The 13893-nt window shown below is 37.4% G+C and overlaps 1 protein-coding gene across 2 annotated transcripts in view; it reads left to right on the top strand.

The window, feature by feature from the left end:
• The window catches only part of LOC145995318 (uncharacterized), an 83591-nt gene that overhangs the window by 31781 nt on the left and 37917 nt on the right, over positions 1 to 13893 (top strand). For both annotated transcript variants that reach the window (XM_083131927.1, XM_083131928.1), the window contains exon 7: positions 13016 to 13401. In XM_083131927.1, the coding sequence (XP_082988053.1) occupies positions 13016 to 13401 (386 nt within the window). The remainder of the gene's footprint in view (positions 1 to 13015; positions 13402 to 13893) is intronic.

The following is a 13893-nucleotide window of genomic DNA, read 5'->3' as shown; positions in this document are numbered from 1 at the left end:
TGATATATATGACTTTGTCGAATATCGCCACCCGACAATGTATCTCGCTACAACATTCGACAGAAATTGCATGCATGGCACTCGTATGGAATTGATTTTTGTTGGATGTCTTCGGACTGCATAAACAAGAAGAGCTTTAGACTGCAAATATGCTGCTGGTATATTGTTACTCTTCTGACTCACTTCACCTTATTTAATGTAGCAGTGCTTACGAAGGTTATCTTTCATCATCCTCACGTATTACTGGTTTCGCACAAGTTAACATACGTTTAGAATGACATTGCACTATTCTTAGATATCAAGAAGAATCCAACAAAACGGGATATATATTGAATACTATCATGAAAAAGTGAAACCTAAATCTGCATTGGTGAACGTTATAAAAATTGGCAAAATCCCAAACTCAAATTTACTGCAACACTAGTATTGCAATGAAATTAATGCCACTCTCTGTCCTGTCGTGAGAGATGGTCATTAATCTCTCACTGAGTCAGTGGCGTAGCGCAGATCTTTGAGGGCCCCCTGCAAGTAAAATATTGGGGGCCCCTTAGTGTCAAAGAAAATATGATGCCAGAATGGGACGGAGGTACATTAGTTAACTAGATAGCTGCCCCCCCCCCCCCCAAGAAATTAAAACTTTTACCCCAAATATTATGCCTTCCCATTTTTTGTTATTGACTTATATCACTGTAGTACCTTCTTGAAACCAAATCAGAATGGTCTGAATCTCTGATAAATAACTGGAAGAAGAATCTGGAAGCATTTTCTCTTACTTCAACGCAGCAGCACAGCCAGGAATCACTTTTGGAGGAGGGAGAAGCTTCCCGCTGCCAAATATTTTGTTCGTGATGCTTTGTATTTTTTGCTTGAAACATTTTTTAAATGAAGTTACATATAATACACACATATTAAAAAAATACTGTTTTGGTGGAATTGTAAAACTATAGTAAACACTTCTCTTTTGGACTTTGAGGTGGATGCACCTTCAGCTCCTAAGCCATCCCCCAGCTCCTCCAGGCCAAGATTCAACGTAAGAGTCGCTCAGTGTTAGCCTACTCAAGCAAACTTATCCTTCAGTAATGGGGGTTGAACCGGACATCTAGATTGTCAGTAGTAACCTAACATCATAAGGTAAATTTCAATCTGCTACGAATAAATAATTGCAGACTCTAGTCTTGAGAGATAGATAATTAAGCTGCGAAGGGACTCTATTCACTGAAAATTTGTCACTCAATGAAATGCAGTTTGGAAGGACTGAGCCAACCCCCACCCCCAAATAAAATAAGGTTGCCACAGGTTAGTAGACCTCAACATCATTATTCATAATTTTAACGCTGCAATTTTTTCTTTCTATAGACCAGTGACCATATATTTATTAGACTTTTTCATGAAACAAGAACATTTTTATTAATAAACCATCAGTGCTCGAATTTGCATAAGCATTCTTTTTCACCTACTGCATTATCTTAAAGTTGTTCCACACAAGGATCATTCATTCTATCCCCAACTCGATCAAGGATATTCGCAGCTAGGAATTTTAATTTCAAACACTGCAGATCAAAAACTCTTAACACAAAATTTCAATATGTAAGAAAAATGAACTTACAAAATTACACAAAATAATGGTCACATTTAACTCATACGTTGTATACCCTACGTGGCAGAGGAGATGATAATATGACCCTTAGGGCAAAGGGATCATTTACTCTGGGCCCCACCTCCAACTGAGCTTTTGGGCCCCTTTGAAGTAAAACATTAACAAGTGTAGACAATGTGGGAAATTCATTTCAGCTCTTATTTCAATATGAAAAGGAACTGCGTAGTTACAAAGGTATGATATGAGGGATACTTTCCTATCGGTGGACATCTGCGAGCAAGTAAGTTAATTCTGCATTTCGGAGGGGATCCATATGACAAGTTACCCGGCCCCCTCTAGCTGAGATAATACGTCACTGCTTATTATCGCAGACGTCGTATGATGTTACTGGGAACCAGATTTCTGTTTCCTAAATCGATTTTTTTATAAGCGTATACTATCTGTGGAATTTATGCAATTATATAAAATTTCAGGAGCACATTGTGGGACCCCTACACCTCGGAACCCCCCCCCCCCTGCACTACGGGGGTTGCGGGGGCGGCTGCTACGCCACTGCACTGAATGAAGTTAATGTCCAATATTATGAAATAAAATACTAATAATAAATATGTAAATATTTTAATATCATATTTACTCGAATCACTCAATCATAAAAGCAAATCACTTCCTTCAAGAATTGACTTTTCTCTGCCAGCCCTGCTAAATTTTCACTTTCCATCTACTGATTTATACGAGGGTGGCCAGCAAGTAATTTCCAATTAGGAGGGACATTGATTTTTCACAAACGTGAAAACCGTGGAAAAAAGTAATTGCTGCGAAGTTGTGTTTATGAATGTGCAGTGATGTCTTGACACATTTTTCGCCCATTCAAAATATCGAACTCATGTGAATTTGGCATAAAATGCGAATTGTTGGCGTTTTTCGCGATTTTTTTTTAAAAAAATATCCTAAAACAACGAAAAATTCCATGAAATTCAACATTCTTGTCTTTTCTAGGCCATGTTTGTGTACATAGAAAGTGCAAGTTTTCCAACATTTTATTCAAGAGTAAACTATAATGCTTGTTATACATGCAATAATTCCGACAGTCACATTAAATCATGTATTTCCCACGATTTTTTCAACTTGTATCAAAACCATTTGCATCACAGAGTAAAGTGGCAGGGTTCTAACAGGAAATCGAGTGTGCATCTACCGTCACACGGGAGCCACATCTTCAGTATTTGTCACGCGAGATGTGTTTTGAATTACCAAGCTAAGTGCGCACCATTGGCATTTGTCGAGCGAGAAATAATGGAGCTCAGTCGTTAGGGCATCTGACTACCATGCAAGAGACCCAGGGTTGATCCCCTGGGAAGGGGGTGGGGGGGAAACCGGGATCTTTTCCACCTATTCAAACTGCTCCGGTGCCCACCCAGCATCATATCAAGTGGATACCTGGAGGAAACTTTGAGGGATAAAGGGAGCCAGGAGCATGGTGCTGATCACATCACCCCCACCTTCAGCCGTGATCATGAAAGTGTGGGGCCCTAACTCCACACCCCTATATACCTTCATGGCAAAGTGCAGGGGAGCACTTTATTTTTACTTTTACTTTATGCCACTTATGATCATTATGCATCCTTCAGTATATACAGGGAAAATTACATTATCTAAAACCCTTTCCTTAAAATTAAAAAGGGGGTATGGAAAATAACTTTCCCAAAATAACTTTCAAGATATCGAACTCTCACGCAGAGGCATAGGCCATGTGACTTACAATTTGAAACAGTAGTTTGCAAACGCCATGAAGGTATAATTTCAGATATTTACCAGAAAATGCGCTAAAATGAAAATGTGAATTTTGGGAAAAATAACACCAAATAGTAAAAAATACAAAATAAAAAAATACACCAATTTAAAAAAAAAATAACAAAAAATCAAGGTCCCTACCAATTAGGCATAAATAAAACAAGAATATCAGTTGTAATTTATTGCATTAGTAACAGTGAGTCCTCACCTAATTTTTGGCATAATCACCACCGTTGTTCTGGCATTTGTCGTAGCATGGCACTAAATTTTGTATGCCCATATCATACGTGTCTAACAGCAAAGACTGGAACTATCTCTACCTCAGTGTAGCTGTCATATCCTTGTACTACCAGCAACCTCTTCAGTTAAACAAAGAGATGAAAGTAGGTACATGCAAGGCCAGGGCTGTGCAGGGAGTGGTCCAAGATCTCTCACCTGAAGTGATGCAAAGGGCCTGCGTGTACTCAGCTGTATGGGGTTGTGCACATTCGATTGGCCTTCCGTGAATTGTCTTCACCATCATCTGAATATACTATCACTCACAACATCCAGTCTGCACACCTCACACGATTGCTGGTGGCTCTGTGCCAAATTCTGAGCATGCAACAAACTTATTACTATACATAGGCTACATCGCAGTCAGTGGTGGGAGACTGTATGAGAGCTGCAATCTTTAACCTAGAACTGTCCTAAAACTGCTGCATTGCAACTGTACCATATTACAGCTTCATGCCACTTCTTCCTGCCTGCATATGTGTGTGTTGCTCTCCGACCACTAGTGCTGCGCATAGGCACCACTGGAGCTTTTTTCAGGACGCCCCTCGTATATGAACTTTCAGAAGCTGTTATTAACAGAGTGTTCCTGTTTTAGTGTGTGGTACCTATACAATGCAATTCTATAAATTCATTGCGTTAAATTTCTAATACCTACATACCCTTTTCGTCAGCAATAATGGTATAATTGGAGGTTGACAGTTTCACAATGCTTCACTTGGATATACTGTACTGAAGCAGAAATCCCATTGATAATGTAAGGAAATATGACACTTTCGTTTATTCAATTCAATTGTTTCACTTATATGCAAGAGTTAAGTTGTTTGCTTTACAGAGAAGAGAGAAGTAGCTTTATGCATTGAAAAATGAGTCCGCACTCATGGTTCTTGTAAGCAGAGGGTTCCAAACCTCATTGGAAATATCAACATATAATGCCAAGAATGTATAAGGAGACTGATAAATTACAAATTGTATTTCTTAATCAATCACTCTTATCTCATTTAGTCATAACTTTAAAAATAATCAAGCATTTTATTTTAAACTTACTGTGTATGATAAAATTGCTTAATCCTTCCCTAGCTTGTGAATTGTAATTATTTTCCAAATTCATTATTTTGCTGTTTGAATTCAAATCATAGAGAATAGAAATATTGTCAGTTTCATAGAAGATAATATTGGTACTTAACATACCTGGATCTGTATGTATTTCCATTTGCAAGAACATAGTTTTTAGTTTAGTTTGTAATTGTCAGGGAAAAATGTAAATTTTATCCTGGAAAACCTGGAAAAGTCAGGAAATTTCATTTCTGCTTGTTTGTAGCAACCCTGAAATGTCATTATAGAATAATAAATATTATAAACTAATAAAACAAATTTTATTCGAAATTATAATAAAAATAATTTTTATTATTATATAAATGTGCACACTCGATCCACCAAACGAGTGAATACCAGCACAACTATTTTCCATTACTTCATTTGCATTTTATGCAGTTAGTATTGGAAATGCATTTTGATATTAACTTTTGCACGTCTCTTTCAAGAAAAGGCTTTAAATGTTAAGGGGATTTTGTTTTCTTAAAGTTTGCTCTGTGACCTCTCACATACAACTTTAATTATTAGAATTTTGAAAACTGAAACTATTTGTTTGGATGGAATGGTAGAATATAACCTTTTTCCTATCTTTTTCACTCAATGTTTTTGATCCAATGCATTTTTACTTTGATTATTATGTTTAAATACTAACTAAATGAACTTTATTTCTGTTCGTAACAATAAGAGTAACAAACTTTCAGCTTTCTTGTATCTTTAAATTAAGGATTTCAATTTCCAGGGGAGTCCACCGACCCATTCGACCCCCCCCCACCCCTCCCGATGCCCATGGTAACTGCCTCTTCTAATTGCCACCACTGTGTAGAGGTAACAGTGGCATCAGATACCTTGTTATGTTTAGAGCTTTGAAAAACATCAGGGAGGGATAATGACAGAAGACATGTTTCAAACACGTCGGTCATTGAATTGTTTCATCACCAAACCGATTAAATAACTCTGGGAAATATAAAAATCCTGTAAAACCTAACATATATATATAAAAACATTTAAAAAATTTTTTAATTTAGGCACATAAACCTAAAATGAGTTTTAACAAGTAAAATAGGTTATTTTAGGCACAATAAGACTTCGTCAACTGTTGCATTTTTTCATGAAACACTGACATAACTTATTATTTCTTATTTACCTGCAAAGGAAAAAATAGGTTAAATCCTAAAATCCGAGGTCTAGTTATTATATAACAGTGACAGCAAAAAATCAGGCGAGGTCAGGCCAGCTTGGTAGAGCAATGGCACAGTATGCCAGAGACCCGGGTTCGAGTCTTGGTCGAGCCTGCATTTTTTGCTGAAAAATTCTACATGGTTATTATTGTTTGCCGTTGTCATAATTCTTCCCATTGCCGCGGTAAACCGAACGATAAAACAAGTAAAGTGATTAAACAAAGAGATTCCTAAACCTAATTCTCTCAAGGGGTCTTGGGTTTCATCCCCTTTTCAAGCATAATACACAGTGGTTCGGTTCCAAATTGAAACTATAGGTGGCTTGGTGCAATTCCGATCAGCCTATCATGAGCACAATTTGGACTTTAAACAAACATATTCTAGAGCCTGTTAAACTTGGTGATAAAAGACAGAATATTAGAAGTGTTAGGCATAATAATATATACAAAAGCTAGGGTGACGAGACGTCCTCTTTTATCCGGACATGTCCTCCTTTTTAGGTATCTGTCAGGCATCCAGCCAGATTTTTTAGAAATCCGTAAATGTCCTCTTTTTTTGGAGTATACAGCATCGGCCATAGCAAATGTGCTGCACAGAGAATGTATCCATGCATAAGGATCATCATTTGTTATTTTACATCTAAAGCTTGGTGTTTTACTTTGCTTGGAGTGCGTTAAATATTCGAGCGTTGCTCACTGAAGATCTGAGCTGATCTACCATCACAAGAGAGTATACTATTACAGTACAATCTCTACATTTCCGTTACGAGTCATACATACGCAATACTAAGGTTTTAAGGAAGGGAGAAACGAATATGAGGCAGGGTGTAAAGTAGTCAGTCACTAACGGGAGGTTCCAGATATTCATTAAACCGGAATGCCATTCCTGTCAGCTCCGGTCCATTTTGATACCTAGGTTACTCTCTATGTACGTTACATTATGTTTTTATGAAGCGGTGGTGGGTCTGACACCCCCCCCCCCCCATCTCCTTTCCAGCTCCCTTGGGTAAGCTAGAGTTAAGAGTAATAATGGCAAATCTGTTACGATTTTTTTTTTTTTGCGGTGTCCTCTTTTTTTGGGCTTTCTCCTCCTTTTTCGCAATGCCCTGTCCTCTTTTTTGAATGTATGTGTCTGGTCACCCTAACAAAAGCATGGCAGTTGGGAGGGGCGATCGCCCTCCCCATGGATCCGCACATGATTGTAATGATGAGGAAGACTTATGAATTGATAAAAATGGATGATTGAACAAACAAAATGATGCATCCATGTCCTACCAAGGGTTCGAACCTGGAACCCTCGGTTTTGTAGCAAATTAAGTTGACAACCATGAAGGCTAACTTTGAATAACATATGAGCCATTCCATGTGAAAGTGGACAAATAACATTAACTTTATTTTTATTCAAAGTATCATTTATTATATATGAATATTAATGCAAACATTAGTTTCATGGCTTTTAAATAACATATTGTTTCAAACCTATTACTTTTTATAGTAGAAGAGGGATTTTATGTGTGGTGTCTCCACTTAATTTAGTTTCATTACCATAAGAAAGCTAAATTAATTCTGACGAAGGTCCTAAAGTAAAGTCTCGGAAGTGTCACGCTCGTCACAATTACAAAAAATGTATTTTCTGTAGCTGAAAATTGACATGGCGGAGGAATATTCTGAAATTAAGTAACTTTCACCAATAAGAATTAAATTACATGAATTGATAGAGTTGCAAATTTGAAGATGCTAAGAAAGTGATTTCAAAATGAATTTAAATTTGTCTGCATATCACACCCGTCACAATAGAATTGCCCATATGTAATTTGAATAAGAAATAGTCATTAGCACGTTAAATCATTACAGAATGTCATTTGTTTATAATCTTGATACACACAGCACAGAAATTTGAAACAAAATGTTCGTAGCATTTCACAAACTTATATTTCAGCAGGAACCGAAGAATTGAAATTAGACAGTGATAAGATTAGACTTGTAACTAGATTTTTTTGTGTAAGTGGGTGGGTAGGGTAAATAGATGCTGGTGGGTGGCACTTGCTGACCTGGAAGCCTTGAAAAGTTGGAGAATTTTGAAAACACATTCCAACTGGTCTCTTTTTTGGGGATTATTTTGTATCATTATATTCTCTATTTTACTTTTTTGTCATTTACAACCTAGTGTTGAAAAAGATGATTAATTTGATTAACATACAAAGTTGAAGACATAACACGTATTAGTGTGATAAATCTAGGGCTGACCTGGTACCACTTTGAACCGATACCGATTCTGATGCCAATACTCGCACAGATACCGATACTTGTAAAATTCAATTTTAAAATAATAAAGGCTAGCTACCAAGTTATACTAATTCATCACATCACATCACATTCCTTTAATGACATTAAGTAACTCCCAAATTATTGTCATGTAGCATTGTAATACTTTATTTTAACTTTTTGATTTAGTTGTGTTTTCTATTGTGTTCCAGCCGTGATACCAAAAAACAATTAATTTCTCCTTTAACTGTTACATTTCCCCCTCAACTCCACTAGAATATTCAAATGTCAATTAACTTCTCTCTTTGTCTTAAATAACTGATTTCTCATCATTGCCAATTCACAGAAATTAAAATAAATTTCTTACTAAGTGAAGAGTCTCTTAAAATATATTGTGACATTTAATCAAAGAAAGAGGTTTTTGAAATGTTGCAAGACTTTTGAATGTGTTGCAGTTACAAAAAAAGGTTAGGTGGATTTTGTCTCTTCAGTTTCATGGCAACACTATTCATTCTTGTCGCTTTGGTTAACCTGGAGAGGGAGAAAAGCGACGTAAAAATATATGCAAATTCTGTTATTAAAATAGTGTTATAAAAACAAGTCTCTGCGGTATTGGCCAATGCTAACAGCTACATGAAAACTTACACAGAAGGGAAGAGTACAAGAAGAAATTGAAGGATCCACAACCTTTCCTTCCTGCTTGAATGTAAATAAAATAAAATTAATTCCACAGCGACCTTCACCCGTGTTTCCCAACAACTCCGCAATTATCTGGCTCGGAAACAGCCTAGCATGGTAGTAATGCTGGTTTTAAAATAGTCCACCTTTCTTACCCCCCGAGTGTGCGACCAGGAATTGGAAATGCATGATTTATTTTATTTCCACAGAGCCTTTATCAGGTAGTTGCATGCCTTCCAGAAGTTTGGGCTCAGCTTTCCCTTTACCCATGCCTTTGGTCTTGTCAATCATCTGCTTCCCAGGAGGGTGGGGTTTTGGCCAGTAAATCTCTGAAAAACTACCTGGAGAGCTTCTACCAGTCTGCCACAAGGAAGGGTGAACAAACTTTTGAAAAGGGCAAATGTTGCTCTTGGCCTTGGTTCTAGATACTCAAAAACATTGTATCGGAAGGTATCGGTGGGAAAATTTCAACTGATACTTCAGTGCAGTCAAAATGGAAAAAATAAAGGAAATAATTCATAACAAGCCAAAATTTGGTATGTAGCGTCACTATAGCATTAATAACAACATACCAAAAGTCCCCGGCGATTACTCGTACGCTAAGTCTGCCATACTGGAAAATGGCGGACAATGAAAGTTTTCACAAAATAAGCGAACTATAATTCATAACAAGCTGAAATTTGGTATATAACATTCTAATAACATTAGTAACAACATAACAAAAGTCCCCGGCGATCACCCTGCCGCTAGGTACACCATATTGAAAAATGGTGGATAAATTCCAGATTTCACTAACTAAAGAAATAATTGACAATATATTGCTGTTGGATATATATCTTTCTTCTAACTCTAGTAACATCAATTACAACATGTTAACTTTTCTGCAGATCATTGATACGGTAGGTAACGGCACCATTTTGGAAGCATGGCGAGTAATTTCAATATTTCGCATGAGAATGGAATTGACTTGTAACAGAATGAAATTTGGCAAATGGGTTTGATATGTAAGGTATGACAATATTCTTTAATATTTGCCGTTTCATCAGGCAGACTGTTGTTTTCACTTGTCACGATCTGTTCACAAACTAAATCAGATTGTCACTATGGTAATGCACTCCTGTCGGTAACACACCACAAAAGACATGTCTGAATCAAAAAGTTTTTCGCTTGCATCATTGTCATGTTGATCATCGACATCTTCACCATTGTCTTCTCTGGAAACACTGAAAACAAGAATGAAATTCTTGCAGGAAACACCTTGGCAAGGGGCACATAATCTGAAACATTTAAGCTTACTTGCATGCAAGTGCATTCTCCATTACAGTTTTTGGCACATCCTTATGCAATTAAATTCAGTATATTGTTTGGTACAGGATTTCAATCTTGACTTACTTTTTGCTACGGATTTCTCTTGTTTGCAGCTATATTAAGAGACATCCTGTTAGGTCGCACCGTGAAAGGCTAAGAGGAAGAGTTCTCGAGCTTTTGTAATTGCATTTGGCATTGCCGAATTGTCATTGAAAATTGACAAGTGTATAGTGTATTTGTTAAAACTTTTTATTTCTTTGTTTTAATATAGAAGAAACAGTATCAAATCCACTGGCTGAATCAAGGAATAAAATGTGGTTCTTAGCTGAAGAAGATGGATTATGCTGAACTGTAAATACCTTATGGTATCGTACCTTGCCCAGATTCTATGCCCATCAGCGGTGTGAGAGAACAACTAACAGCAGGCGCCTCTACGAACGCCATTTATCCGGGGATAAGTGGGGTATGAGAAAAAAATAACAGCAAAGTAAAAAAAATGTTCTGAGTGAGTTAAGACAGTGAGAATAACAAGCAAATCTGTATCTTAGAACCTCTAATACTGTGCACAGTGGCAGGTTGAACGATTAGGGCATCAGCATCACCAGAGGAAAGTTTTACAGAAACGCTTGCCTCTACTAACTTTGAAGAAAGGCGAGTAATAAATGTGGATTTTTTTCTATTTTTTTCTTAGAAATTGTATTTGACTGCGAGAAAATCACCTGACACCTGAAACTAGAAGATCAAGTTATAGCCCCAGTCACCACTTTGACACCACCTGCTCTAAACGATATACTGAATTTAATTTCATAAGGATCTACCAAAAAACTGTAATGGAGAATGCACTTGCATGCAAGTAAGCTTAAATGTTTCAGATTATGTGCCCCTTGCCAAGGTGTTTCCTGCAAGAATTTCATTCTTGTTTTCAGTGTTTCCAGAGAAGACAATGGTGAAGATGTCGATGATCAACATGACAACGATGCAAGCGAAGAACTTTTTGATTCAGACATGTCTTTTGTGGTGTGTTACCGACAGGAGTGCATTACCATAGTGACAATCTGATTTAGTTTGTGAACAGATCGTGACAAGTGAAAACAACAGTCTGCCTGATGAAACGGCAAATATTAAAGAATATTGTCATACCTTACATATCAAACCCATTTGCGAAATTCCATTCTGTTACAAGTCAATTCCATTCTCATGGGAAATATTGAAATTACCTGCCGTGCTTCCGATATGGTGCCGTTACCTACCGTATCAATGATCTGCAGAAAACTTAACATGTTGTAATTGATGTTACTAGAGTTAGAAGAAAGATATATCTCCAACAGCAATATATTGTCAATTAGTTCTTTAGTTAGTGAAATCTGGAATTTATCTGCCATTTTTCAATATGGCGTACCTAGCGGCAGGGTGATCGCTGGGGACCTTTGGTATGTTGTTACTAATGTCACTAGGATGTTATGTACCAAATTTCAGCTTGTTATGAATTATAGTTCTCTTATTTCGTGAAAACTTTCATTGTCCGCCATTTTCCAATATGGCGGACTTAGCGTATGGGTGATCGCCGGGGACTTTTGGTATGTTGTTATTAATGCTATAAAGATGCTACGTACCAAATTCCAGCTTGTTATGAATTAGTTCCTTTATTTCGAAAAAAATCTCCTAAAGTGACTGCACTACTTTCCGATACCGGTATAGGCTCAGCCCTAGATAAATCAATATAAAGTAGTCTGGAAAGTCACTTGAAAATATTTGGTTTTGCGAAATGATTGGAATTTTTAAGTCACCTGATATTGAGTTGGCAACTAAGTGGGCTCAGCAACTGATGTATAGCTGTTCGGACTTTCAAGTATCTCAGAAATGCAAGAATTAGGAACTGGCAACATTGTATGAAGGATACAAATAGCATGATAATCATAATATGATATGTGAAAGTGACCTGATGCTTTTTTCACTGGTGCAACAGCCATCCGCGGAACAAATGTGAGAGTGTTAATAATTTGGCTATGCAGGAGCTGACACACATCATTAAATTTATAGATCTACAGACAATACTTGAGTTTATCAAGTTTAAGCTACATATTTTCTAAACATTGTTAATTGTTATCTGTGTTCATTGGTAAACAGAAATACAAATAAATATATTACATCAGGGACTAGAGTAGCTATCAGGCATTTTTACTTTTCTTCTGTGATCCCTGTCTTTACTTCACCTTCAGATTCACCATCGTATTACAGTTGGTTAGTGAGGTTTTTTTTGTTGTCTTTTTTCCCAAAACAAAAGATGTCCTGATTTTCAATAAATGATATATTTAGTTACACCTGTCAAAGACTAGATATTTTTAATATAAATTTCCTCACAGGAGAGAAGGAAAATTGAATATACTGAAAAATTTTATGGTCTCCTTGAAATATGGAGAATTTTTCCTGGGGTTCTGTGTGAATTTCTTTATGGAGCTTGTGTGAACAGGTTGATTGATTCTCCTTGGAAAGCTTTGATTGTTGAAAGAACCAGCATGCATCTGCCAACCTCACTACTGTGGCATATTCTGAAAATTTGACCTGGATTACAGCAACAGTTTTATTCATTGCATGTTTATTGTACATATTTAGTATATAATAATTAGATATAATAGAAATAAAACAACAATGCAGGCATGGAAGTAAAGCAAAAATAAAAGTCCGACAATTTTTTTCTGCAATTTCTATGTATATGAAAAAGTTGGTTTACTGGCTGTAAAACAAGAAACATGGGCTAATATACCACTGCCTCATTATTATTTTACTATTATTTTCACATTGACCCTCACGTTATACGGATCTCTTTGCAGACTTTTGGAGGCCCTGATCTCGGAAGAATACCCGATGATGAAAGGTTCTTGCTGGATCAAGAAGAACTTGATTTCCCTGTACGTCCCATGGAGCCACCTTCCGAACCAACACAGGTTGGAGCAGAGCCTATGCAAGAAGCCGAAGTAGCTCGTAGGAGGAAGCCTCGAAAGTCAGCTACGGCAGCACCACCTGTTGAAGCTGAGGGAGAACCTCTGGTGCCACCGGTAGATGGAGATGTACAGCAGATTGCGGGAGTGTCGCCACCTGTTGGTCCAGAAGAACCACAGCAGATTATAGGAATGTCACCACCTACCGCTCCAGGAGAATTGCCTGCTGAGCCGATGGTTGTAGACGAGGAGAGATCCCGGAAGAAGAGAGCTCCTCGGTAAGTAGAGGATGCTGACAATCTGTCATGCTTTGCATTCGTACACATAATAATAGCCTGTGGCGCAACAGCCCGTGAGGACAAGGGCCTACCTAACTACTGGCCTCCAACCAGTTAAGGGGTGACAAACCCTCTGTCACTGCATAACATTCCCTGCCTGGTAAACGAATAAAGATCTTGTCAGGATTTGCTCCTTGAACATTGTTGAATAATGAGTTTTACACAGAAAACTGTGAGGATGCTTACGTTTAGCGAAGTCAGTGAAGGTCAAGAGAAAGGAACAAAACCAGGTAAGAGGGGTAGAGAATCGTCTAGAGGAGCAACAGCTGGAGCTATTGAGTTATTCGTTTACCGAGCAGGGTAAATTTACTCCTTCACACCCTAATCTTCCATTCTCATTGCTCAGTCAGAAGTGTTTAAAACTAAAACATGAGTTTACATTAATTACCTAATGCTAAGCTAGGTATTCACACCTGGCCCTTTTAGGGCCGT

Source organism: Lepisma saccharinum, chromosome 11 (assembly GCF_977018435.1).
Source record: "Lepisma saccharinum chromosome 11, izLepSacc3.1, whole genome shotgun sequence".
NCBI lineage: Eukaryota > Metazoa > Arthropoda > Insecta > Zygentoma > Lepismatidae > Lepisma > Lepisma saccharinum.
Note: the sequence above shows the minus strand (reverse complement) of the source record. Positions and strands in the feature narration are given on the sequence as shown.